This window comes from Ahaetulla prasina, chromosome 1 (assembly GCF_028640845.1).
Source record: "Ahaetulla prasina isolate Xishuangbanna chromosome 1, ASM2864084v1, whole genome shotgun sequence".
NCBI classification, from domain to species: domain Eukaryota; kingdom Metazoa; phylum Chordata; class Lepidosauria; order Squamata; family Colubridae; genus Ahaetulla; species Ahaetulla prasina.
The window spans coordinates 299033038-299060853 of NC_080539.1; the positions used below are offsets into that span (position 1 = coordinate 299033038).

Genomic DNA, 27816 nt, shown 5'->3' on the forward strand with positions numbered 1-27816 from the left:
TCAGTAGAAAATTTTGCAAAAAAATTATATATTTGCACCCACTGTTCTTTGCTACAAATGATAAAGGAGGATAATACATCAGTTAGATTATACACATCTTCTTGGGTACTTGCCAAGTACCGTGTCCTACCTGAATATTTACATTAAAAAGCCTTTCAATTAAAGGAGGGGGCATACTTTAAACCTTTTATTGCCAATAATATTTCTGGGACCCAGTTCGGTCCAAAATGCTTTCAATAGGGAAAGAAAAAAAGGCAGGGAAAGAAAGAAAGAGAGAGGGAGGGAGGGAGGGGAGGGGAGGGGGGAGGGAGGAAGGTGGGTGACTGACTGCAGGCCAGTGTATATTTGAAAGTATCTCCACCTGTTCAGGGAAACACAAAGGTAAATAGGAATAGTACAGAGCAAGGGTGTCAAACTCACCGCGTCATGTTGCCATCACATGATGTTTCATGACTTTTTTCCCTTCACGGAGCATGTGAGTGATGCATCTGGCCCGCGAGCCGCCAGTTTGACAGCCCTGGTACAGAGCATTCTGCTTGAAACTAAGCTATAGGCAGTAGTATGTAGTATAATTTCCAGTGTCCTTTCAGTGAACATTTGTGAAATGTTTTCATAACATGATCACAATATTCCAAGATACGCTCACCAATCCAGAAGACTGGAGAACTCTGCCATCATGTTTAAAATAAAGTGGTTTGACTGTGGAGTAGAAGTTTACTTGTCCCACAAGCAATAACCTATAAGCTTTTGTAACATCCAGCTACATTGAACACGGCAATGAGTGTACTTTATTTTGCTATATATGAACGTACTCTATATACTCTTTGTACCCTGAGAATATGCACTCTGTCTCCTTCAAAAAACATCCCCTCAAACCTTGTAGAACATGTGAGTGACCAAGCAGAATGCTCCGTGCCAGCTATGTGTTGTGGCTTGCCAGGTGCTTAAAGAATCCCTCCATTCTCCCACTTCCAGGTAGGCAATCAGGTAATAATGACACCTATAAGGTGACTGCAGCTCCTGTTGGAGAGCTTTCTTTATACTTTTACTTATAGCTGTTATTCAAAAACAGAAATAGATAACTTGTTGCCTTCCAGATGTTGCTGAACCTAATACTCTGCAACTGTAGTAGCCTAACCAGTGGTGAAGAATTAGACAGCCACAGTCCCTACAATGTAGCACACTGATGATTTCTTTACTATATATATTTCTTGCAAGTATATTATTGCTATTTCTTTTATTATTTCATTTTTTAACATATAGTAAAGAATAAAACATTCCTTTATGGACATAGCTTAAATATTGACATCCATTTGGGTGCTGGATGATGACACCTCCAAGTCAAAGGGACTTATATAACTAGAGGAAGAATCTCAAACTTTCATGAGTAGATCCGGAATTGATAGGGCTAAACCAAAGCTGCAAGGAAGTTTGGTTACCAATGATGCCAATATTGAAAAAGGAGGTCTGTGTTTTACAAACATAGATATAATTGGACCATGGAATGTGAGAAGGGAAACTTGTAACTGTTGAAACCAAAATACAGCACAGTACACTAAATTAAATATTTTAAGAGTGTTCTAATTTAGGAGTAATGGGCTACTTTCAGATGATTATGTGATATACTATTCAGAGTCTGAATGAATAAACGGCAATGATATTTTAAAAAAGGACATTACGTAATTTACACACACACACACACACACACACACACACACACACACACACACATATATATATACCCATAACTGGCCGGATCATATCTTTTAGAAACAGTGGCTATTTCATGAATATTATATAATGAAATGTTATACAACCTTAATAAAAATGTAAACATAGACCACATTAAGAAATATATTGCAAATGGGCTGTGATAAAGTTTCAAAAAAGCACATAGTACTACTAATGAATGATTGGAATGACAAAGTTGGGGAAATAGAAGAATCTAGAACAGGGGTGTCAAACTTGATCGCATCTCAGGCTGGATTATGATGTTTTTTGCCTTTGCCGAGCTGGGGTGGGCGTGGTTTGCGTGGGCACTATGTGGCCTGTGGACCACCAGTTTGACAGCCCTGATCTAGAACTATGGGAAGATTTGTACTGAGTAAACTCAATTACAGGTAGTTTCTGCTTAATTAGCATTTGTTTAGTAACTGTTCAAAGTTACGACAGCACTGAATGAGGACGTTTACAGCTGGTTATTGTAGTGGCAGCTGTCACAGTGTCCCTGCAGCCAGGTGATCTCAAATCTGATGCTTGGCAACCACCTCACAATCGTGACTGTTGCAGCATCCTGCAGTCCTGTGATTGCCATTTGCACCCTTTCATGAATAGATCTGAGTAGACTACCTTTCAACCAGCAAAGTCAATAGGGAACCTGGTGGGAGGTGGCAACCTAAAAACTTGTGAGATTCACCTTTTAATCATAACTGGAACTTCAGTTATAAGTTGACATAATTTCATGACATTGCTTAGTGTCATGGTTCCTGGACCCAATTGCTGCCATTAACTGAGAACTATCTCTAAAGCAGGGGTTTTGTAGTGATGGTTCTTTGTTGCTGGCAACTGCTTCGAACAGCAGAACAGGATAAGTAAAGGCTACACTCTTAGACATCAGCAGATGGATAACATTAGAATCAAACTGACTACATAATAGGAAACAGAAGTTAGAAAAATACAATACATTCAGCCAGGGCATTTCCAGGTACATATTGTGAAACAGACCATGTAGATTTCAAATATATAGATTAAATTTAGCAAATTAAAGATATTAGATGTTTGAGCAAGACTGAATCTGGAAGACATACAATAAAAACATAATATAAATTAGACAGCCTATTATCCATTGGGTCATTGTTCCAGATAATTCCAGATAATAGAGAAACAAAATGATCGTAGGCAGGCAAAAAAGCAGCGGAAGCTAGAGCAACTTCCAACTTCCTTCTGGCTTCCCCATTGACTTTCCTTGTGAGAAGCTAGCAGAGAGTTTGGAAATGGCTAATACAGCCACAACTTTGCTAAATTTCAATCCCATGTGAGTAATGGGTCCTGGATTTTAGACACATTGAGGTATGTTGATTCAAAAATTGACATATTGCCATCATTTTGCCCAGTTGAAGGTTCCAGACATACAGGAGAGTTTTAGTAGTAATAGAAGACAAGCCATACCCCAATGAGTTATTATTTCAGAGAAATTGTATTACCTAAACAGAGAAACAGAATGACTGTGCATGGGCAAAAAAGGAACAGGAGTGATTCCTGACTTCTGGTTGTTTCCTTGTGGGAAACTGGCAGAGAGCATCAGAAATCTCTGTTCCTTCCTTGAGAGTGCAAGAAGTGCAGTGCAGATCAGGAACAGTGCACAGGTTGGAAAGGTTGGCGCATGGACATTCTCAAGAAGTGTTGTATGAGTCAAGGAAAGCCCACCAGTGTAGCATTGGTCAGGGAACGCTTGCCGGGAATAACACGGGTCAGGGAAGCACAAGCATGGGCCAGGAAGGGTAAGGAGTAAGATAAGGATACATATTATTGGCATATGTGTTTAATTCCTGTAGTAAATATAATAATGTAGCAAAGACAGGGACGTTGCAGGGACGTGCTGAGGAGTTTAACGGTTATCTATATGATAAAATCGTTCAGCTTCGGGACGGTTTGGACCAAAATTGCGGCGATTTAGATGGGGCGTCTGAGGGCGGTCTTGGTGATATTGTTTGGGATGAGTTTGACCTTGTGGCTCCCGAGGACATGGACAGGTTGCTGGGTAGATTGAATGCCACCACGTGTTTACTGGACCCGTGCCCCTCCTGGTTGGTGCTGGCCACTCAGGAGGTGACACGAGGCTGGCTCCAGGCGATTCTGGCGCTTCCTTGTTGGAGGAGTCTTTCCGGCCGCCTGGAAAGGGGCGGGGGTCAGCCCCCCCCCCAAGAAGCCTTCCCTGGACCCGGCTGTTTTAGGTAATTATCGTCCGGTCTCCAACCTTCGCTTCGCGGCGAAGGTTGTAGAGAGTATGGTGGCATATCAGTTTCCCCTGCACCTGGATGAAACTGTCTATCTAGACCCGTTCCAGTCCGGTTTCCGGCCGCGTTACAGCACTGAGACGGCTTTGGTCGCGTTGGTGGATGATCTCTGGAGGCCAGGGATAGGGGTTGTTCCTCTGCCCTGGTCCTATTAGACCTCTCAGCGGCTTTTGATACCATCGACCATGGTATCCTGCTGCGCGGTTGGAGGATTGGGAGTGAGAGGCACCGTTTATCGGTGGTTCTCCTCCTATCTCCGACCGTCGCAGACGGTGTTGACGGGGGCAGAGGTCGGCCCGAGGCGCCTCACTTGTGGGGTGCCGCGGGGTCGATTCTCTCGCCTTCTGTTCAACATCTATATGAAGCCGCTGGGTGAGATCATCAGTGGCTTCGGTGTGAGGTACCAGCTGTACGCTGATGACACCCAGCTGTACTTTTCCACACCGGGCCACCCCAATGAAGCTATCGAAGTGCTGTCCCGGTGTTTGGAAGCCGTACGGGTCTGGATGGGGAGAAACAGGCTCAAGCTCAATCCTTCCAAGACAGAGTGGCTGTGGATGCCGGCATCCCGGTACAGTCAGCTGAGTCCTCGGCTGACTGTTGGGGGCGAGTCACTGACCCCGATGGAGAGGGTGCGCAATCTGGGCGTTCTCCTGGATGAACGGCTGTCTTTTGAAGACCACCTGATGGCCGTCTCCAGGAGAGCTTTCCGCCTGGTGCGCCAGTTGCGCCCCTTTCTAGACCGGGATGCCTTGTGCACAGTCACTCACGCCCTCGTGACGTCTCGTCTGGATTACTGCAATGCTCTCTACATGGGGCTCCCCTTGAGGGGCATCCGGAGGCTTCAGTTAGTCCAGAATGCGGCTGCGTGGGTGATAGAGGGAGCCCCTCGTGGCTCCCGTGTGACACCTATCCTGCGCAGACTGCACTGGCTACCTGTGGCCTTCCGGGTGCGCTTCAAGGTTTTGGTGAACGTCTTCAAAGCGCTCCATGGCATAGGGCCGGGCTATTTACGGGACCGCCTACTGCTACCGAATACCTCTCACCGACCCGTGCGCTCTCACAGAGAGGGACTCCTCAGGGTGCCGTCAGCGAGACAGTGTCGTCTGGCGACACCCAGAGGAAGGGCCTTCTCTGTGGGGGCTCCCGCCCTCTGGAACGAACTCCCCCCAGGACTTCGTCAACTTCCGGACCTCCGAACCTTCCGTCGCGAGCTTAAAACACACTTATTCATCTGCGCAGGACTGGATTAGTTTTTAAATTTGTGGGTTTTTTAATGGGTTTTTATCATTTATTCTAAATTTTTAATCTCGGCCAATTGAATAAGTCTTTTAATTGTATTTTAATAGTATTTATATTGTAATATTATTGTTTATTTTATCTGGCTGTGAACCGCCCTGAGTCCTTCGGGAGAAGGGCGGTATAAAAATTTAAATAATAAATAAATAAATAAATAAATAAATAAATAAATAAATAAATAAATAAATAAATAAATAAAATAAATGATGGACTAAAAAAGCAATTATGCTTGACAAAGTTGCAGGAACTAAAAGGAGAAGACGCAGATATAGCAAATAGACACAATCAAGGATATTGTTGGAATGCCCCTGGAAGTTTTGTGGATTATCTCTGGGATGGGTTGAGGTGAAGGCCATTTGTCTGTAGAGTTAGCAAGAGTTGGACCCAACTTGATGACACTTAACTATTGAAACTACAAGAGCATAACAACCTTAGTAAGACCCTCACTTTTGAGTAAAGATTTCTGCATTATAGCTATATTTCTTCAAGGATTGTCTTGATCCTGATGACCCAGTTGCCTCTTTCTTTGAAGGAAGTATAGTAATTTGCCCTAAGGAAGGGAAAGTGCTTACATTGCAGGTTTGCACCATGAAGCATGTCGTTGCATTTGCCTCCCATCCAGAGCTGCCTTTTCTGGCATTACATTACTCAAAGCGAACCACTGACATTGGTTCCTAAACCAGTTCTTGCTGTGTTGTATATTTGTCTGGCAGTTCCATGCCCTCCCAGTTATAAAAGAAATGTGTGGGCTAGCAGATGTTAGATATAAATTAAAAGAGGTTGTTTGTGAGGACAACTCTATAGATGTAGCTTCAAGTAAAATCTGGCATACTTTTTCAATCCTGGAAGGAGCCCAAGCTCTCCTGTCTTCACACCATATTCAATAGTTGTAATTCTTCCTACCCCCAGTGTTAAAGTCAGTTGTTTATCTTTCCTCTCCACATTAGAATTCAGGTGGACTGTCTGCCTTATTTTATTTTTTAATTATACTATTTTTTATTTATTTATTTATTTATTATTCAAATTTTTATACCGCCCTATCTCCCAAAGGACTCAGGGCGGTTTACAGCCTAATAAAACATAAGAATAAATACAAGTTAAAACAACATTTAAAAAACTTATTAAATTAGGCCAAATTTAAAAGTATCGTTAAAATAATACAAAACCCCATTTAAAAACTAAATTTAAAACTAAAACCCTAGGCCAGCCTGAGGAATCCCTCTCCGTGAGAGCGTACGGGTTGGTGGGAGGCAATCAGTGGCAGTAGGTGGTCCCGTAAATAACCCGGCCCTATGCCATAGAGCGCTTTAAAGATGGTAACCAAAACCTTGAAGCGCACCCGGAAGGCCACAGGTAGCCAGTGCAGTCTGTGCAGGAGTGGTGTCACATGGGAGCCAAGAGGGGCTCCCTCTATCACCCGCGCAGCTGCATTCTGAACCAACTGCAGCCTCCGGATGCTCTTCAAGAGGAGCCCCATCTAGAGAGCATTGCAGTAATCCAAGCGAGATGTCACGAGCGCATGAGTGACCGTGCATAGGGCATCCCGGTCTAGGAAGGGGCGCAACTGGCGGACCAGGTGAACCTGGTAAAAAGCTCTCCTGGACACGGCCGTCAAATGATCTTCAAAAGACAGCCGTCCATCCAGGAGAATGCCCAAGTTGCGCACCCTTTCCATCGGGGCCAATAACTCGCCCCCAACAGTCAGCCGCAGCTGCAACTGATTGTACCGGGGTGCCGGCATCTATAGCCACTCCGTCTTGGAGGGATTGAGCTTGAGCCTGTTTCTCCCCATCCAGACCCGTACGGCTTCCAGACACCGGGACAGCACTTCGATAGCTTTGTTGGGGTGGCCCAGGGTGGAAAAGTACAGCTGGGTGTCATCAGCGTACAGATGGTACCTCACTCCAAAGCCACTGATGATCTCACCCAGCGGCTTCATATAGATGTTGAACAGGAGGGGCGAGAGAATCAACCCTTGCGGCACCCCACAAGTGAGGTGCCTCGGGGTCGACCTCTGCCCCCCTACCAACACTGTCTGCGACCGATCAGAGAGATAGGAGGAGAACCACCGATAAACGGTGCCTCCCAATCCCTCCAATTGGTGCAGCAGGATACCATGGTCGATGGTATCAAAAGCCGCTGAGAGGTCTAATAGGACCAGGGCAGAGGAATGACCCCCATCCCTGGCCCTCCAGAGATCATCAACCAACGCGACCAAAGCCGTCTCCGTGCTATATCCAGGCCGAAAGCCGGACTGGAACGGGTCTAGATAGACAGTTTCCTCCAGGTACCGGGGTAATTGACATGCCACCACACTCTCTACAATCTTCGCCACAAAGCGAAGGTTGGAGATCGGAAGATAATTTCCCAAAACAGCTGGGTCCAGGGAAGGCTTCTTGAGGAGGGGTCTCACCACCGCCTCTTTCAAGGCGGCAGGGACGACCCCTTCCAACAATGAAGCATTTATAATCCCCCAGAGCCAGCCTCGTGTCACCTCCTGTGTGGCCAGCACCAACCAGGACGGACATGGGTCCAGTAAACATGTGGTGGCATTCAACCTCCCCAGCAACCTGTCCATGTCCTCGGGAGCCACAGGATCAAATTCATCCCAAACAGTCTCGACAAGATGGGTCTCTGACATCTCACCTGGATCCACCCAATTCTGATCCAAACCATCCCGAAGCTGAGCGATTTTATCGTATAGATAACCACTAAACTCCTCGGCACACCCTTGTAACGGGTCATCCCGCACCCCCTGTTGAAGAAGGGAGCGGGTCACCCGAAACAGGGCGGCCGGGCGGTTATCTGCCGACGCAATGAGGGAGGAGACGTAAAAACGCCTTGCTTCCCTCAATGCCATTAGGTAGGTCCTACTAAAAGACCTAACTAGTGTCCGATCAGCTTCTGAACGGCTGGATCTCCAGACACTCTCTAGGTGTCTTCTCCGGCGTTTCATCTCCCTCAGCTCCTCAGAAAACCAAGGAGCTGGTTGAGACCTACGCCGGGTCAGAGGCCGCAAAGGCACAACACGGTCCAGAGCCCCAGCCGTGGCCAGTTCCCAAGCCGCGACTAGTTCTTCAGCCGTGCCGTGGGCAAGATCCTCAGGAAATGGCCCAAGCTCCGTCAGGAACCTCTCTGGGTCCATCAGGCGCCTGGGACGGAACCATCGTATTGGTCCCGTCTCCCTGCGGTGTTGGGTGGCAGTCTGAAAGTCCAGACGAAGGAGAGAGTGATCTGACCATGACAACGGCTCAGTGACTACATCTCCCAAAACCAGATCACTCATCCACTGTCCAGAGATGAAAATCAAATTCAGTGTGCCTCCCCCGATGTGGGTAGGGCCATCCACTACTTGCGTCAGGTCCAAGGCCGTCATGGAGGCCATGAACTCCCGAGCCGACGTTGATGACATGCCGGTAGATGGCAGGTTAAAGTCCCCCATGACCATAAGTCTAGGGGTCTCAACCGCCACCCCAGCAAGCACCTCCAACAACTCGGGCAGGGCTGTTGTCACGCAGCAAGGAGCCAGGTACGTGATCAACAAGCCCAACTGACCCCTATGGCCCCACTTCACAAGGAGGGATTCACAACCGGCAATCTGAGGAACAGTGGTTTCCCTCGGCTCTAGACTCTCTTTTATAACAACCACCACCACCCCACCCCTACCTTGGGCCCTCGGTTGATGGAATGCTCGGAAACCCGGTGGGCACATTTCCCCAAGGGGCACCCCCCCTTCTGTGCCCAACCAAGTCTCCGTAATGCCCATAAGGTCCGCGGCGCCCCCCTGTATAAGATCACAGATGAGGGGGGCTTTGTTCACCACGGACTGTGCATCAGCATCACCCGAAGGCCCAAGCTCTGAGGATTCTGACCATCCAGGGAACAGGAGAAGTCTGAGGGGTCGGAGTGCGTGATCGCTTTCAGACATCGAGCACGCGCTCCCGAAAATCGATATGACCCCTCACTTCCGCCATACGTGCCCCACCCACTTACCGTATCAATAAAACCAACCTCACAAATAGGAACAACATCCTCCCCCGTAACCTCCGAACCTAATAAAGAACCGCCGCGAGCACATGTAGGGACTGGCCCCCCACCCGACGGGTTACCCCCATTACCCGACCTTACCCTCCCTCCCCTTAAAAATTCCCTTTCTAAAAAACCCCACAAGTTCTTTTTTTTCGCATGCCACCTCTGTTGGTCCCAAAACCCGTCATTGAGGCCGGCCCTCGATAATGTGGAGGGCCATTCCTGCGAGGCGGGGGCACCTCGCAGGTGCAAGAGTTCATATAAAGAATAGCGCATAACAACTGAAGATAAAGTTGGCGATAAAAAGGCTCCATCTCCGAATGGCAAGGATGATAACAAATGATGGTAGTTCAGAATGAGGACGGGCATAGAATGGAAAACAACAAAAGGAGAGTCTAGATGATAATCTGTCAGGTGCCTAGTCCAAACATCCTGGAAAAGGGGGTGGGGGTGCTCCGGTCACAAACAATGTCTTCCTCTGTCCCCAAGCGAGTTTCCTGCCTACTCCAAAAAGTCCCAATAGGACCAGCAACGGCCATAATGATCCCAAAAGGCCAAGGAGAGGTGTAAATGATGTTATAAGAGTCAAAGGATGGTTACACGGGGACAAATCGGGAATACCTCCATCGTCTCCCCGCAGTCATCCAACGACCACCTCCAAACATGGCCGGAAATACCGTCGAAGGGGGACCCCTCCATCTCTGTCGCCCCTCTAGTAGATCCTAACCATTCTGGGGGATGGATCTCTCCACACCTCTCCCTCCAAGAGGCCAGGCCTATCCATGGGACTGAACCACTCCGAGAGGCTGGAGGATGTGAAGGACGCCAAGTTCACAATCTGGCAACAGGGAAAAAGCCGGAAGAACCGGGACAACGAGGCAGATGGAATAGATGTAACATCTCCGCTGTCTTCAGATCGTCCCAAATCGCAGCGGAGAAAACCCGAACAACATAGCCCAGAAGCAGACCGGGGACCAGACCAAGAGAACCGGCTGAAAAAAACGGCCGAAAAACAGCCGAAAAGAAATGCCGACTCATCGCCCCACCTCCAGGCCTGAAAACATGGCCGCTGAAATCCACTGCTTGCCCGGCCTCGTTCTCAGCAGTCGTGGGTACGAAAAAGTCCGGAGACCTCTCCCACGGCTGCCAGAGAGATGATCAACCTGGCCGGGGACAATAAGCAGCTAGGCGGACGGCCCAGGCGTCGCCATCCTCGGGGAGCCTCTCAAACGCCAAAGCCGAATCTTCAGCGCCGCGCCATCTTGCGCATGCGCAGAACTATGAACATTTATTAAAGTAAACATACATTCATCACTTAAAATAAAACAAAAATTCATCAAACCTGTCCCCGATATCATAATAAATTCCAGTCAATTATCTCTCAGCACTGCAAACTGAATTGCTTTCTTTCTGTTGAAACTTTGAGAAGAATTAAAGTCCTTTTTGTTAGATGTACCCAGTTCCTTTGTTAAACATACCCAGTTCCTTTGTTAGACATACCCAGTTCCTTCAACCGTTCATCATATGTTTTAGCTTCCAGACCCCTAATAATCTTGGTGATTCTTGTCTGTACTCTTCTAGAGTCTCCACATCTTTTTCAGATTGGGTTGACCACAACTAGACACAGTATTCCAAATGGTCTTATCAAGGCAGTATATAGTGCTACTAATGCTTCATCTGATCTTGATACTATTTCTTTGTTGATGCAGCCTAGAATGGCATTGGCTTTTTGGGGGGTGGGGAGTGGCAGCTGTGGCACACTGCTGGGTTTATACTTAAGTGGTTGTCCACTAGAACTTCTAGATCCCTCTCACAGTTACTGCTGTTGAGCCAGTAACACCTACTTATGCATTTGGTTTTTCTTGCTTAAGTGTAAAACCTTACCTTTTCAACACTGAAATGCATTTTGTTGGATAGTGCCCAGTGGTCAAGTCTGTCAAAATCTTTCTGGATTTTGGTATTATCTTCTAAAGTGTTGACTATTCTGCCCCACATAGTGTTGTCTGCAAATTTGATACATTCCCCTTCTATTATCTAAATTATTTATGAATATGTTGAAGAGTACTATGGCCTAAGACAGAGCCTTGGGGTATCTTACTTCATTCTTCCTTCCATGTAGATTTAGCTCCAATACATACATAATTTTTTTTTTTACATTTATATCCCGCCCTTCTCGGAAGACTCAGGGCAGCTTACAGTGTGTAAGGCAATAGTCTCATTCTATTTGTATATTTACAAAGTCAACTTATTGCCCCCCCCAACAATCTGGGTCCTCATTTTACCTACCTTATAAAGGATGGAAGGCTGAGTCAACCTTGGACCTGGTGGGACTAGAACCTGCAGTAATTGCAGGCAGCTGTGTTTTAATAACAGGCTTCTTACAGCCTGAGCCACACCGCGGCCCAAAAATGAAAGCAGTCCTATGGCCTGGTGCATTTTCTTTGTCTTTACAAAATGGATATGACATCACTGTAATTGAAACAGAGTTCTGAAAGAACCAAGAGTGTGCTTTGGATCAGCAGCCTTGTTAAGTGGTGCCCTTAGGGTTACAAAGTTGGAAATGCCACTGTGAAAACCACAGACTAGGAAATTGCTTTCCAGTGTCTTTCCTCTTTTTCCCTGAGGCAGAAATGAGTGAGGAAATCTGCTTCACATTTGGAATGCATACACATTTAGCAGAAATGGCAGCAATAGAATCTCTTTAGAATCTCATAAATTAAATTATCAACATCCCTCTAGAATTTCTAGAGAGTTTATAAGATAGGGGCTGCTGTGTTTGTGTTACTTTTATGCTAAAACATGACTGTTTGGCTACGAATGACTAGAAGGGATTCTAGATTCTTACTGTGAGAACTCCTGTGTAGGATCTCATTGTATCATATTCTTTCTTGGTTTTCATCTTCATGCAGGGTTGGTTAAACACATACCCTGTTGTGTATTTCAGCAAAATAAATAAAAGATTATATTAAGACAATGTGGAACTTTGGATAGTTTAAATCAATAAATAGAACCTAAAGTATGAATGGTGGAACAAACTCTTTGTAGAGCCAGTGTAAGAAAATATATTAGAAGTGCTGTTTATCCAGCTGAGTTCCTCTGGACACCTTAATAATCACTATACCATATGCGGTTTTGTTTTGTTTTGTTTTTGCAGATCCTGGTTGCTAAGACCCCTATTGCTCCACTGACATCTTTCCTATACATTATTGAAAATTCTGGTTTGGTTCTCCAAGGTAAGACTACGATAAAATGGGCTTTGTCTTACTATAGTTAATGTGCTGAGGGAAGTAAGTGCTTAAAGCTGCTTTTCCCAGCCTGGTACTCTCCACATGTTTAATTTGAGCTCCCTAAATTCCACAAAGCTATTTTCCAGAGAAAATTGGAGTTGGTTCAACCTGGAAAGTGTGAGACTGAACAGTGTAAATATTAGTTGAATCTAGTTCTTTTTAAATGAATTTAGAGACAAATTCCTTGTGTGCCCAATCACACTTGACCAATAAAAAATTCTATTCTATTCTATTTAGTAAATGTTTCATATTAGGCAAGTCAATATTAGGCATTTTATACTGATGTTTTCTGAATTCTTGTACCTATGGATGCTCCTGAAACTTTGGTGTTAACAAAAATAAATTTAACTGGGCCAAAAACCATTGTAATTCACTGAGAGTGAATTAAGTAGCTATATAAATTTTCTTGAATAAATAAATAAATATCAGTGTAGGGCTGTATCAGATGTGATGAACAATCTGTTGCTTTTACAATAATAGAGGATCATGTGTAATAGTTTGCTTTGGAGAGGTATCTTAGTGTTTCAGTGTTCAGAAAAAAAGTTGATTGTGTATTAATCTAGGTATACCATCTAAATGTGGGATATATTTGATTGAAACTATAATAATGTAAAACACCTCGTGTGCACATACATTTCTGAACTTTTGCTCTATCTCCGAAATGTTTTCCTGTTGTTTGTTTTCTATATGAATGAGTTACTGTAAATGTCAAAAATATATTTTCTGCTTTCAAAAATTTAACAAAATCACAGTTCTGTTGAATTATGTGTGGGTTGTTCAGATATTATTTACCTTTCAGCTTTATGTCAAATGAGCTTTGGGTTCCATATTTTACAAGTGGGATGTGATTCCCAAAATAAAATATCCTGTAACTGAACTCACAATTTCCCTGACTATTCAGTCGAAATCATCTTATTTATGGGAAGAGCAGATTAAATAGATCATATATTTAAACAAATGTGATATTCCTCTATTAAGATACTAGCTCATACAGACATTGAGAAAAGCAGAATATTTTATAGAGGCTGATGTCAATGCTTTGTATTAGAAATCAAGCAAGGATTGATTTCTTTGGGCCTTTAGCACTATGAAGTTACACATCCTTGAGTTGACAGAAAAGTACACTTATGTGAAATTGACTGTTCACATGGCTAATCCCTATCCTATCTCTCAAACCTCTGTCTCCCAGCTGCCAGTCACCTGAATATATATAGCTCATAGCGCATGCACGAGAATGGCGTCTAACTAGAGGTAGCGGGGGGATGGCAAATCTCCCCTATCCAGTTTTTGGTAGGGAGGGGGCTTTCTGACAACTTGGCCCCCCTCCCCAGCTGGGCGGAACATCATGCCAAGCCGACGAGGGGTTTTTTATCCCCCCTCGTGGTGTTTCGGCTGGCTGGTGAGGCGAGAACGCGACTGCTGGCTTACCCAGTGTGTTTGGGGCGGCGGCCGGCGGCCGGCGTTTTTCCGTCGTTTGTTTTTTCGGCGGTGGCGGAGGCCGTAGGCAGGACCACTCAGCACCCGAAGAGGATTTCCCCCCCCCAACTGGACAGAACATCGTGTCCAGTTGGGTAGAACATCGTGGGACATCGTTGCCAGGCCGAGGAGGGGTTTTCGGCCCCCAGGAGGAGTTTTCGCTGGCCGGTGGGATGAGGGCGTGGCCGCCGGCTTGTTCTGCATGTTTGGGGCGGCGGCTGGCGTTTTCATCATTTTTCCCCTTCGGTGATGGCAGAGGCGGCAGCGTTCGACGCCTGGGGCACCAGAGGTGGTTTTTTCCCCTGGGGAGCATTTGACAGGACAGAGAGCCGAGGTGATTGTGTTTTGGAGAGGGAGTGGAGGTGTGGAGACATTTTCGGCCGGTTGGGGGAAGCGGATGTAGGCCCCGCTGACTGGACCGGGGGCGGTGGCCAGTGCCTGGCCGTTTTTCGGCGGATGGCAGTGGCAGCGCCTGAAGAGGGGGTTATCCCCCAAAAAAGATCACGGTTAGTTGGGGTGAGGCGTGGGTTTGGACTCCGCCCCCCAAGGACTTGACGAGTCTCTGAAATCGGCTGATGCATGGGGAGGTGCCCCCCCCCGCCACTTTGGTGTCGGAGGTGGTGTGGTGTCGATGGCGGTGATAGTAACGCCGTCTCCCCCCCCCACATGGCCTTCTTAAGGCCTATTTTACTGTCATCTATGTCATCTTTGTCATCATGCACCTTTACTCCACCTTTTGGATTATTTCATCTTTTGAACATCTTTGGACCATCTTTTCTCACCCTCGGACTATTACACTCTTATCTCCCAGTTTGAAACCTACCATGTAATATTATATCTGCATTACCATCGTATTTAAAGACTGGTTTGGGACTGGATTTGTCCATCTCCATATATTTCCGAGATGTATCTAAGGACGCAACTTCTCAGTCTGCGAGATTCCCCCCTCTCGCGGACATGGCCCTCTACGTTATCGAAGGCCTACCTTGACGACGGATTTTGGAATCCCGAGAGGTGGCATGCGGCTAAAAAGAGCCTTTGGGGATTTTTAAATAGGGAATTTTTAAGGGTAGGGAGGGTAAGGGCGGGTGTTGGGGGAAACCCGTCGGGGAGGGTATGTCCAGTCCTAGCGCGCGCTCACGGCATTACTTTAGTTGGTCCGAAGACAGGGAGGGAGGGGAGTGTTCAGAGCAGAGAGTGTCATTCCATCTGTACGGTAAGTGGGAGAGGCAGATATGGCGGAGGCAAGGGGCCGTATCGTTCTTCGGGAGCACGTGTTCGATGTTTAAAGGCGATCACGTGCTCCGGCCCCTCAGTCCTTACTCGTTCCCCGGGTGGTCCGGATCCTCAGAGCTTGGGTCTGAGGCTGATGCTTTGCAATGCCTGGTCCGTGGTTAATAAGGCTCCCCTGATTTGTGATCTTATTCAGAGGGAGTCCGCGGACTTTATGGGCATTACGGAGACCTGGTTGGGCACAGAGGGGGGTGTACCCCTGGTTGAACTGTGCCCTCCGGGTTTCCGCGCATTCCATCAGCCAAGGGCCCAAGGTAGGGGTGGGGGGGTGGCGGTTGTGATTAAAGAGAGTCTGGAGCCGAGGGAGTCCACTGTACCTCAGATAGCTGGTTGTGAATCCCATCTTGTGAAGTGGGGCCATCGGAATCAGATGGGGCTGTTGATCACGTACCTGGCTCCTTGCTGCATGACTACAGCCCTACCTGAGCTACTAGAGGTGCTTGCTGGGGTGGCGGTTGAGACTCCCAAACTTTTGGTCTTGGGGGATTTCAACTTGCCATCGGCCAGCTTGTCATCAACGGTGGTTCAGGAGTTCCAGGCCTCCATGACGGCCTTGGACCTGATTCAAGTAACTGATGGCCCTACACACATTGGGGGAGGCGCACTAGACTTGATTTTTATCTCAGGTCAGTGGGTTAATGATCTGGAATTAGGAGATATAGTGACGGAACCGGTGTCATGGTCAGATCATTTTCTCCTTCGCCTAGACTTTCGGACCGCCGCCCACCACCGCGGGGAGACGGAGGCAATGCGTTGGTTCCGTCCCATGCGCCTGATGGACCCGGAGAGGTTCCGGACGGAGCTTGGGCCGTTTCCTGAGGATCTGGCCCACGGCACGACTGAAGAACTAGTTGCGGCCTGGGAACGGGCCGCGGCTGGGGCTTTGGATCGTGTCGTGCCTTTGTGGCCTCTGACCCGGCATAGATCTCAATTGGCTCTTTGGTTTTCCGAGGAGCTGAGAGAGATGAAACGCCGGAGAAGACGCCTAGAGAGCACTTGGAGGTCTAGCCGTTCCGAGGCTGATCGGACACTAGTGAGGTCTTTCACTAAGACCTACCTAGTGGCAATGAGGGAGGTGAAACGTTCTTACGTTTCCACCCTCATTGCATCGGCAGATAACCGCCCGGCTGCCTTGTTTCGGGTGACCCGTTCCCTCCTTCATCAGGAGGTTCGGGATGACCCTTTGCAAGGACGTGCTGAGGAGTTTAACGGTTATCTATACGATAAAATCGTTCAGCTTCGGGATAGTTTGGACCAAGATTGCGATGATCCAACCGAGATGATGGAGATGAGTCTTGTTGAGGTTATTTGGGATGAGTTTGATTCTGTGGCTCCCGAGGACGTGGACAGGTTGCTGGGGAGGTTACATGCAACTACATGTTTACTGGATCCGTGCCCTTCCTGGTTAGTGCTGGCTGCTCAGGAAGTGACACGAGGCTGGCTCCAGGGGATTATAAATGCTTCTTTGTTGGAAGGGGTTTTCCCCGCCGCCTTGAAAGAGGCGGTGGTGAGACCCCTCCTTAAGAAGCCTTCCCTGGACCCAGCTATTTTGGGGAATTACCGGCCAGTCTCCAACCTTCGCTATGTGGCGAAGGTTGTAGAGAGTGTGGTTGCATGGCAGCTCCCTCGGCACCTGGATGAAGCTGTCTATCTAGACCCGTTCAGTTGCACCCACAGCTGACTGTTGGGGGCGAGTTATTGGCCCCAAAGGAGGTGGTTCACAACTTGGGCGTCCTCTTGGATGGACGGCTGTCCTTTGATGAACATCTGGCGGCCGTCTCCAGGAGGGCCTTTTACCAAGTTCGCTTGGTCCGCCAGTTGCGTCCCTTCCTTGACCGGGATGCCTTATGCACAGTCACTCACGCTCTGGTTACGTCTCGGTTGGATTATTGCAATGCTCTCTACATGGGGCTGCCCTTGAGGTGCACCCGGAGGCTACAGTTAGTCCAGAATGCGGCTGCGCGAGTAGTAACGGGAGCCGCTCGTGGCTCCCATGTAACATCACTGCTCCGCAGTCTGCACTGGCTTCCTGTGGTCTTCGGTGCGCTTCAAGATTTTGGTTACCACCTTTAAAGCGCTCCATGGCTTAGGACCCGGGTACTTACGAGACCGCCTGCTGTTACCTTATGCCTCCCACCGACCGGTACGCTCTCACAGAGAAGGTCTCCTCAGGGTGCCGTCCGCCAAACAATGTCGGCTGGCGGCCCCCAGGAGTAGGGCCTTCTCTGTGGGAGCAGCGACGCTCTGGAATGAACTTCCCCCTGGCCTACGCCAAGTGCCTGATCTTCGGACCTTTCGCCGTGAGCTAAAAACATACTTATTTATTCAAGCTGGACTGGCATAATGGTTTTTTAATATTTTAATTGGGTTTTATTGTTGTGGGGTTTTAAATTTTAAAAAATTTTAAATTTAAATTTTTAAACATTGGCCTTTTTGTAATATGTTTTATTTTAAATTTTGATTTTAATTGTATATATATTGTGTTTTATTTAGGCTGTACACCGCCCTGAGTCCTTCGGGAGAAGGGCGGTATAAAAATTTGATAAATAAATAAAAAATAAATAAATAAAATAAATATTCTCCAAAATACTGTGTAACAAAGCTTAACACATTTTACCTATCCGGGGCTGCCTAACAGGGAAAAAAATATGATAAACCTGTCTCACTAATGGGCTGAGGATGAGATGAAGATAACATCATAAGCGCATGGCAAAACAAAGAGATTGCCAGGGCAAATTTGTGCTGTGATTAGGGCACATGGGAATACAACCAATGTATTTATCAGTATCAAATTGCTTATTATCTTTTGCTGTACATTCTTTACGTTGGTTTGGCAACTACCTGGATAATCCCTACAATTTTTAGAAGTAGTTTACCATTGCCAGCTTCCTAGCACTGAAAGTGGGTGACTGGATCAATGTCACCCAGCTAGTTTCATGGCTCAAGTGGGACTAGAATTCACAGTCTCCCAGTTTCCAGTCTAATGTCTTAACCACTATATCAGATTGGCTCACTTTTTTTTAATGGTCTTATATCTGAGTGCAGTATAAAAAAAGGAAAAAAAATCCAGAATATAGTTAACCAATAAATATTGGCAACCATCAGCTCTATAGAGTAGGTTTGTCAGCCACAAATCTGCTGCTGATCTTACCACATATAGAGGTAAGAAAAAGAAAGTATCCAAATAATAAATACATAGGGGTGTTTGTTTTTTCCCCAGCTATCTTAAGGTAGTAGGAAGCTTTATGAAAATGAGAGTCATTTTCAAATTGGAAAATGCATTGAGAGGAGTTAGATAGAAACTGCTGTCTACGCTGGTGGCAGTGGAACATTTTTGTGGTAATGAATGGGCTCTGTTCCACTGGCTGACTGCAGGAGCAACATTTTCATTGATTCTCTATGGTGAGAGTCAGTCAGTGTCAGGAGAAGAGTACATTCAAAGCATATGACAAAGGAACAAGTAGATGAGTGTGGGAACTGGTGAAGAACAACAACTGTCTGAAAAATGAAGTGGAGAGTGGGGGGTGGGGGAGAGGAATCTCATCATCATTCTGCTAATCAGGAGGCCATAAAGAATTTAATGTTGGAAAACTTACCTGAAATTTCTTTTATGGTGGAAAGTTGGAAGGAAGCTAAAAAAAATGGTGGAAGATAAAAAGATAGATTTAACAGTTTTGCAGGCAATTTCCTCCTGCCATCTCTAGGGGATTAAGAAATAGGGGTGAAGTCAGGCTGCAGGTTGTTCTCCTTCTTTTGTTCTCTGGCTTGGTGGTTAATAAACCACCAAGACAGGATGAGTAGTTAGGGATTTCACTGACTGCTATTTGATGCAGTTTGAGAGGCTCCTCTGCTATTGTTACAGTTAAAATAGAAAGCGGAACTGTTCTTCATTTGCAAAAAGTTTCCAAAGTCCCAGGCTGAGAGTGAAAAAGCTATTAACATGGTAATGCAGCTCCATTCAGGGAGTGCATCAAAATCCCCTTTGTTGATGTAAATTGCTGCTCTATTGCCTGGTCTCTTTGGATCTCATGGTCTAGGTACAAGCACAAAAAATGGTTTAGTGAGAAGGGAAAACTCCACCTCTTATATCATTTTAGCAGATTGCCAAAAGGACCAAGAGCACTGCAGTGAGAGACTTCTATGCCTTTGTAAACCTGAAGTACTCGGGTGGTGAAAAGAATCCAATTATTCAGTCGCTCTTTTATTGGACCTTTCAATCTTGAGAAATGCTGCTCAACAATTTGCAGACAAGGATGGCCGGTCAAAAGCTTGAGCTATATGATTTGGAACCATGTTTCAGATGCATTGTGTGAACAAGATAAGAAGCAGCAGTGAGTCTTATAGGAATTCACTAATGCTGCAGAATTCTGGCTTTTAAAATTCTAATTTTGTAAGTATGGTCATTTATATGAAGGGACAAATTAAAAGCCTGATTTTTTTTTTTTGATTGCTGACCATATCCTCTTATTTGGAATTAAACCATGTCATTTGAACTCTGCAAGAGTATCCAGGTCTGAATAAAACTGATCTTCGATTAAACCCATAAAAATATAATTGTGCTCCATGTTCATGTCACTATTACTTCCCACTGAGTCTGATTTAATGAGACTAAATGTGTAGATACAAGCCTGCTTCCCCTTCAAGTCTAGGAAATTGCTTTGCAGTTCTAGTTCTGGTTTTTTAATATATTTTGTTCAACAAAGGCTCTTTTTTATTCATTAGTCAGATTTGATTCTATTGATGGGATACACATAAGAATAGCTTAGTTCAGGCATCCACATTGTACTGAAAAAAGTAATCTGTTTATATCAGGAAAAGAAAAGGATATGATTCAAATACATTTCTGGAATGTGGAGTGAAATTAATTTTAAGATGTCCTATCTTTAATTGTAGAACCAACATTGAGCAGATTTTTTTAAACATTTCAGTTACAATGGCAGTCTTTGTGAAATCTTATATGAGACTTAGTTCTGATTAGCTCAAATGTATATATAATCTGATTTTAGTTTAGGGATTATTATTTTGAGAGAGTATAGCACACTTGATTTATTATATTAACTTGTAGAGATGGAAAATGTAATTTTCAGGAATTGAAAGTATTATTTTACTTACTAGTGATTCCAACTGTGACAAATCAGGTGTGTTCCATTTGAAGTTTTGAAGAAATAGTTTGTAACCTATCTTACTAAGTGAGTCTATTCTCTGCCAAACTCCTACAGAGGTTTATGGTGACTGCAATATGAACTCTCCTAATGTCTGTCCACATTTTTTCTTCTAATTCTCTTTGTTCTCATATCATATTCATGGATATATTTCTCTCTCACTTCATTGCTTACCAAAATCTAAATAATATCAGCATTGCTGGTATACATTTACAGTAGTACCTTGGTACTCATCATTAATTGGTTCCAGCAGACGCGATGAGTACCAAAAACAATGAGTACCAAACAAATTTTTCCCATAAGGAATAATGTAGTGAGTCACAAGGCAGCTGACACTGAATAGTTCTAGCTTGTGCGTTGCGTATCAAACAATGAGTACTGGGACAAAATTTTCATGTCAAAATGGGTTGATAAGGTTCAAAGCAGTTGTGTACCAAGGTACCACTGTAGAATGAAAGGTCTTGAGATCAGGTGCCCAGGATGCCAATTGAGTTCCAAGGTGTTCCTACATGAGCCTGTGTGCCAGAATGTCACTAACTAGACACGTTAATCACAGAGTAAAGTAAAATAAAGTTCAGACTCAACTCCTGGCAATTGACACAAAATCCAGGTTATCTAAGCAGCAGAGTGCTTAGCTTGAGAACAAATGATCTTAGATGGAGAGGCGTCATTGTTTGGAGGAAGCTAATAATGGCAAGTTCCTGATTGAGGGGTTGCTTTTATTTTAATCAAATTGATAATTTGTTTCTGGGGTGTGTTTGTTTGGTATTGTAAGTCATTCAGAATTTCGGTATTTGAGTTGGGTGGCCAAATATATAAATAGATGGGTGACTATAATTAGCAATTATATAAACTCGGAAAATAACATGAGGTTGTTCAGGCTGTCCTACTGAGATGAAAACTCTGATGTCCAGTTGACATTGGTATATGTTAGCTTCTCTGGCCAGATTTTAATGCTGTTTGCAATGATGAAAAAAACGTGCTTTGGCTCTCCTGTTAGAATTGCTAGTTCAAAAATTTAAATTTATGTCTCATTTTGGAAAAATTTTTGAGGGTGAGGGATTTTTATTATTTATCTCTGTATGTTTTGTTGGGAGGGATCTAGTGAGCACGACAAACATGCCAACAATCCAAGAAGAAAATTATAGTTCTTCTTGCCCATACATACATACATGGTTAAGAAACAAACTTTATTGGAAAAACATAAGAAACTTGTTTAAACTACAGTACGGAAAAATAACTGGATGGGGAGAAACCAACTTTGATTAAGCTATGTCAAGAAGAAGTGGTTTAGGGTTTTTGGAGATTGGTGATTTATCATTTTTTACTAATGAATTACATGGTTGTTCTTCCCTGGACTGAGTTGGTGAGCAATTTGGGGGTCTTCCCTGGAATCACAGCTGCTGCTCAAGGAGCAGGTGGCTGTCATGGCTAAGAAGACCTTTCTATAGATTCGTCATCTTACTTGTTGTATATAGGGTATATTAAGGAAAGGGATTAATTAGGACTTTCCCATATTGTGGTTTTTCTTCAGTCTTATCAGACTTCACTAGCCTGTGGAAAATATCTACTAGTTATTCTCCTTAACCTGGAATGATGCTGTTGAAGAGATGAGTGGCAACAGGTGGCTAGAGTGGCAAGTATAGCCCTCTGCCAAAACTGTCCAGGCTCTGCACAAACCTTTTCTATGATCACTCCCTTTTTCTGGAACATTATTCTCTGTAATGTCTACAGGGCCCCAACCTGAGGTGTTTCTGTAAGACTAGGATTTTTCAGCAGGCCTTTACGGCTTAAGGCTCTGTGACCCTACTTCTTTATATGTGTTGTATATGTGAAGCAGCGAAGAGAACTCTCTGCCATCTTACAGTAGTCCTTGAGTTATAACCAGATGCTTAGCAAATGTTCAAAGTTATGAGAGTCCCCCAAAAAGCTACTTGCTACCCAGAGTCGAAGTTCCTGCAACTCCCCCATCTGTAGTTACATGACCATATTTTGCGTTCTCAACAGCCAGCCCACCTATTTATAGCCATTTGCAGAATCCCCACAGTCACATCACCATGATTTTTCTGGAAACCAGCATTTATTTTCAGTTTCTAGCAAAAAAACAACAAGCCTACTCCATAATGAACAATGGATTCATGTAACACATATCCACTTACATTACATTCATTACATTACAGTCACCTATGTACATAATCACCACATCCAGTTGATAATCACTGCAAAAAAGTTTATAAAATCAGGCATGATCACAGGATGAGCCATTTAACAACTTCTGACCAAAATTGCAGGTTCAGTTATGGTTGTAAGATGTGGACTACCTTATACAGTGTTTTTCCCACTCCATTGTTATCACTCATTTCTTGGGTTCCTTTTAAATTCAGTAGCAGGAAGAGGGCGGAAAGAGGGTGAAAAGAGAATTTATTTGCTCTGTGTGTATGTGTGTGTGTGTCTTGTAGGCTCCGAAAGAAGTAAATATAATAAAGTGGTAAATTGTATAGATTGGTGCTGCAGATTTTGTCACACAACGTTAGGAACTGAATCCTTTCCTTGCTGGCTGGGCCAGGATGTCCTTGAGCTTTGCTGTGTAAGCAACTGCAGGTCTTTTCACACTTAAATATATTCCTTGGGGTTTTGTATATTTCCTCCAAATGTCCAGGATGCAGACAAAAATAGATCTCAGTTTCAAAAGATACAAAAAGTATTGAAAAAAATGCACTTATGCTTTAAACAATAACCAAAGTGAAAACAAAACTAAAAAGCTGTTTTGGCTGGACTTCAACTTCTTATGATCTAAAAAGAAGTTTGTCGGTTTAAATCTTAAACTATGTGGGAAAACCAGCTTTGTCTGGATCCGGAAAGTAAAAGTGGCAAAGAAAAACTTTGAATTTCCTCCCTTGTCTTTACCAGTCTGAACAAGAATGGAAAGTAAATAAACAACAAAAATAAATCATTTAAAGTAAAGCATTCTAAATGTCTGGAAGGCCTCTTAACTCTTTTTTGTCTTTTGTTTGACTTTATCCTCATGTTTCATTTCTATGATATAGAACATAGTTTGCCAGCCTCAGGCTTTGGAATACAATCACACCCTGGCTGAGAATTATGGGAATTGGGAAAATGTATTGCAAAGACTTGACTAATTAAGTAGATGTCTCTATGCTACGGGTATGTGATTGACTAACAATATGAATGTGTTTCATCCAAAGTATAAAAGTGAGAAGAGTACAATAAGTTCTGAGATATTAAGGTGCCTGACCAGGAAAAGAGGCCCTGGAATTACATTGGGGAATCTCAAACAAAAACATCCATTCAGTTCCTGAATCCAATGAGCAAAAGCAGTAATTTGCATTTCTTTCCTATCTTCAGTGTTGGTAATATTTTTCCTTTTATTTATCAGCGACTGCTCCTCCAGAATTATTTTGTTCTTTCTCACTTTAATTATTTGATAGTATTGTTGAATTGTTAAATAAAAACAATGTTCAGGAACAGAATAAAAGTTCCTTTTCCTTTCTGTGAAAAGATGGTAGATTTGTACGGTCTGCAAAATATATGCCTTTATTTAAATCATAAATAGTGGGTCTTAATGCTGTTTTGCTTTTTACATTAAGAAGTTGAGGGAGGAATCTATTTTCACTTTTCTCTCTCCTCTCCACCAAAATATGACTCACAGGGCTAGAAATTTCTCTAGAATAAAACTGTCTCTCCAGCCCTTATTAGAGGGAGTGATCCCTTTGTTGTACTCTCAAGAATGAATTCCTGAACCTAATGCGTTGTGCTCATCTGTTTTTAGTCAAGTGTTGGAGTAAGGAGTGCCATGAGTTGTCTCCAGAAGGCTTTTACATACAATGGTTGAAAATCTTATATTGATGTGATCTAGTAATTTGTGCCAGTAAGACCTCCTGGGAGTGGAAATATAAATCAGGAGAAGGGATTTAGATATTTGATTGGTGAAAAACCTTCTGTACCTTCATTGTATAAAAGCCAAATAAATATAATACCAAAAATTATCTACATTTTATTAAGAAATTCATTTTAATTATAGCAACTTTGATTGTTCTTAAGTCTTTGGCATTGAGTCATGCCGGCCACATGACCACGGAGACGTCTTCAGATGGTGCTGGCTCTTCGGCTTTGAAATGGAGATGAGCACTGCCCCCTAGAGTCGGCAACGACTAGCACGTATGTGCGAGGGGAACCTTTACCTTTACCTTTAAGTCGGTATCACTCCGCCTATTTTCTAAGGCATGCATTCTGTTGTCTTGTATTTTCTTACCAAGCAAACTAAAAATCCATTTGTTTCATTATTCTCCTACATTTTGTTTTATTTATTTTATTTATTAGATTTATTTGCTGCCGACCTCATTTCAAAGCGACTATTAGTTTTAATTTCTCTGCTGCTGCCAAAAATAGCATTTTAACAGAGATATTTTACTTTGACTAGAACAGTTGCTCCTTTATACTGTATCCAAGTTAAATTCATAGTCTTCATACGTTTTACTATTTTTCTTTTGGCTAATTAAATGGACACAAGGAAAGTTAAAAGATTTTTCCCAAATTGGGGAATGCAACACCTTTTTTGTAACCTATAACAGTGCCAGAATGATCTATCTTTTACATCAACATAGGTCTAATTTGGTTCCTTCAAGGAGGAACCTCTTGTCAGATTATTCAAATTGGCCTTGCAGTACTAGAATTGTACTACATTGTAACTGCCAATGGTGCTTCAAAGGGAGCCTTTCTGGTAGCTTTGCTTTGAGGATGAGGGCCTTTCTGATTTTCAGGGATAATGGACACCTTCCCCACTCAATTAGTCTGTTAAAATTAGGCTTTACTGTACTAACAATCCTATTTATTTTATAGTTTCTGTTCAAAGCCTTCTGAACTTTCCTTAAGTTGTAGATCAACAATTTTTAGAACTCAAACCCTTCGAGTAAACAATGCTCTGTATGGGCACCTAAGAAGCACACCTCTCTTTTAATGCTTGCCCTCTAGAACAGCATCCCCAAGATCCATATGGCTTCAGAAGATGTTCTGAAAGTCTTTGAAAAGTTGGCTTTCCTCTCAGAATTGCGGGTAAAATAGTTGTTGAGCCTCTATCAGTTTTTGTTTCATGTGCTGTGTTTATTTTTAACAGAAGTGCACAATCTTTTTCCTTTCATGTCAGACAACCTCTAAATTTAATAAAATAAATATTATGTCACAAATTGAGAGATGACACCGTGTCTCCTTTATATGAGATTTAGTTGAGGCAATGGTGTGTTGACTTTTTGTTTGGAAGAGAATGCAGTCAGCATTATGAAATTTAAACTTGCTTCCAACAAATTATAAGAGCTGCTGGTGGGTTCATATAACTGAGAGGCAAGGGGAAATTTGCTCTGGAAACCCCCTAGAGCCTGGGGTTGCTCCTTGCCTGAAAGATTTGAGTTCTAAGTGGCGCCAATACCATGATGATTGATACATTCAGTTTCAGCAACTCTTGTATTAAAAATAACTTAGCTATAATTATTTCATTTCTCCAAGTTCTATTATTGGAATTCATTGTTTATGGGTCTGTTTTTGAAGGATAACTGGAAAATGTAGTTGGTTCAAAATATTTTCACTGTGCTGCTAACTGAGACCAGGAACATAGACATACGTTCATTCAGCATGACTCATAATTTTATTTATCTATTATTAAACTTATATGCTGCCCATTTCACCAGAGATGACTCTAGGCATCTTAAAGGAAAGGTTCCCCTTGCACATATGTGCTAGTCATTCCCGATTCTAGGGGACGGTGCTCATCTCCGTTTTAAAGCTGGAGACAGTGCTGTCCGAAGACATCTCCATGGCCATGTGGCCAGCATGACTAAATGCCAAAGGTGCACAGACTGCTGTTACCTTCCCACCAAAGGTGGTCCCTATTTTTCTATTTGCATTTTTAATGTGCTTTCGAACTGCTAGGTTGGCAGAAGCTGGGACAAGTAATGGGAGCTCACCCCATTACGCGGCACTAGGGATTCAAACTGCTGAACTGCCGACCTTTTGAACAACAAGCTCAGTGTCTTAACCACTGAGTCACCATGTCCCCTAGGCATCTTAACAATCATTCAATTAAAATGTATTCTAAAACATTAAAACAATAAATTGGGACCTTAAATTTAAATTTAAAATTCAGTTAAAATAAAATTGACCAGGATGGAGAGAGAGGGAGCAAAGTGCACATGGAGAGAAGATGGGGGGTTATGTAATCCATTAGCCACCTCCAAAATGCCACATCCCCATTGAGGCCCGAGGCCAGTTGACACAGCCATGTCTTCAAGCCCTTCACAAGGCCAAAAAGGGGATTTGTATTTCACCTCGAGAGGCATATTTTTCCAAAGTAATGCAATTTATTTGATTTTTGGCTTATTATATTTTATCAATCCTACCATGTTTAATATAATGTATGAAACTATCCCTTATCAATGTTTTTTTTTTAAATCTGGCTTTTGGTTTTTAACCCGATTAAAGGATTTTTTTTTTACATTACCTTTTCTATGTTCTAAGATCGTCATCAGAATTTCTTTCTTCAACATTATCCTCAGTACATGACCAGGAAGCTACGCCCACAAAATAAGCCATGCCCACAGAACCTATAGTAAAAAAATTTGGAACCCACCCCTGCCTCAGTTCTGTTTGAACTGAAAGACACAGTTAAACAAGAGGCCTGAGCTAAAGCTCCCTTATCTGACCACTGCCTTGGCAGCAGTTCTTCCTGTCCTTCAAGAATATGTCCTCTAGAATAATTTTCTTTCATTCTTTCTGTGTGACTGTTTAATACTGCATCACTGGATTCTAGCTAAGATAACTGTGTAATAATATATAGTGAGCATAGCAAGAGTGTAGAACCACTGCATTTTAAATAAATGCATACATTCAATCATCATTCATACTCCATTCCAGGAGCCCCAACAGTTTATACAATGTTCCTTCCTCCTATTTTTTCATACACTATGAATAGCTGAACGGATAGATTGAATGGCCAAAATTCGCAGCTGCTATGAGTGAGGGTGAATTAGAATTGCATATTGCCAGTAACAGTCAGCATTTTAACTGTTGTATCACACTGCTTCTCAGATAAAGCTGATATTTCATTTCAAATATCTGTTCCCTTAAAATCGACATGTAAAAAAAATTAGTCTCACTTGTGAAATTTGATTAGGTCATATATAATTTATTATATGTAATATCTCTGTATGCTTATACTTCTCAGATTCAGAATAGGCTATGAAG

At 43.6% G+C, this 27816-nt stretch overlaps 1 protein-coding gene across 1 annotated transcript in view; it reads left to right on the forward strand.

Moving 5' to 3' along the window:
- RAD51B (RAD51 paralog B) overlaps window positions 1-27816 on the forward strand; it is a 397526-nt gene that overhangs the window by 188969 nt on the left and 180741 nt on the right. Inside the window, exon 10 of the mRNA XM_058161894.1 lies at window positions 12499-12577. Within this exon, the coding sequence (XP_058017877.1) occupies window positions 12499-12577 (79 nt within the window). The remainder of the gene's footprint in view (window positions 1-12498; window positions 12578-27816) is intronic.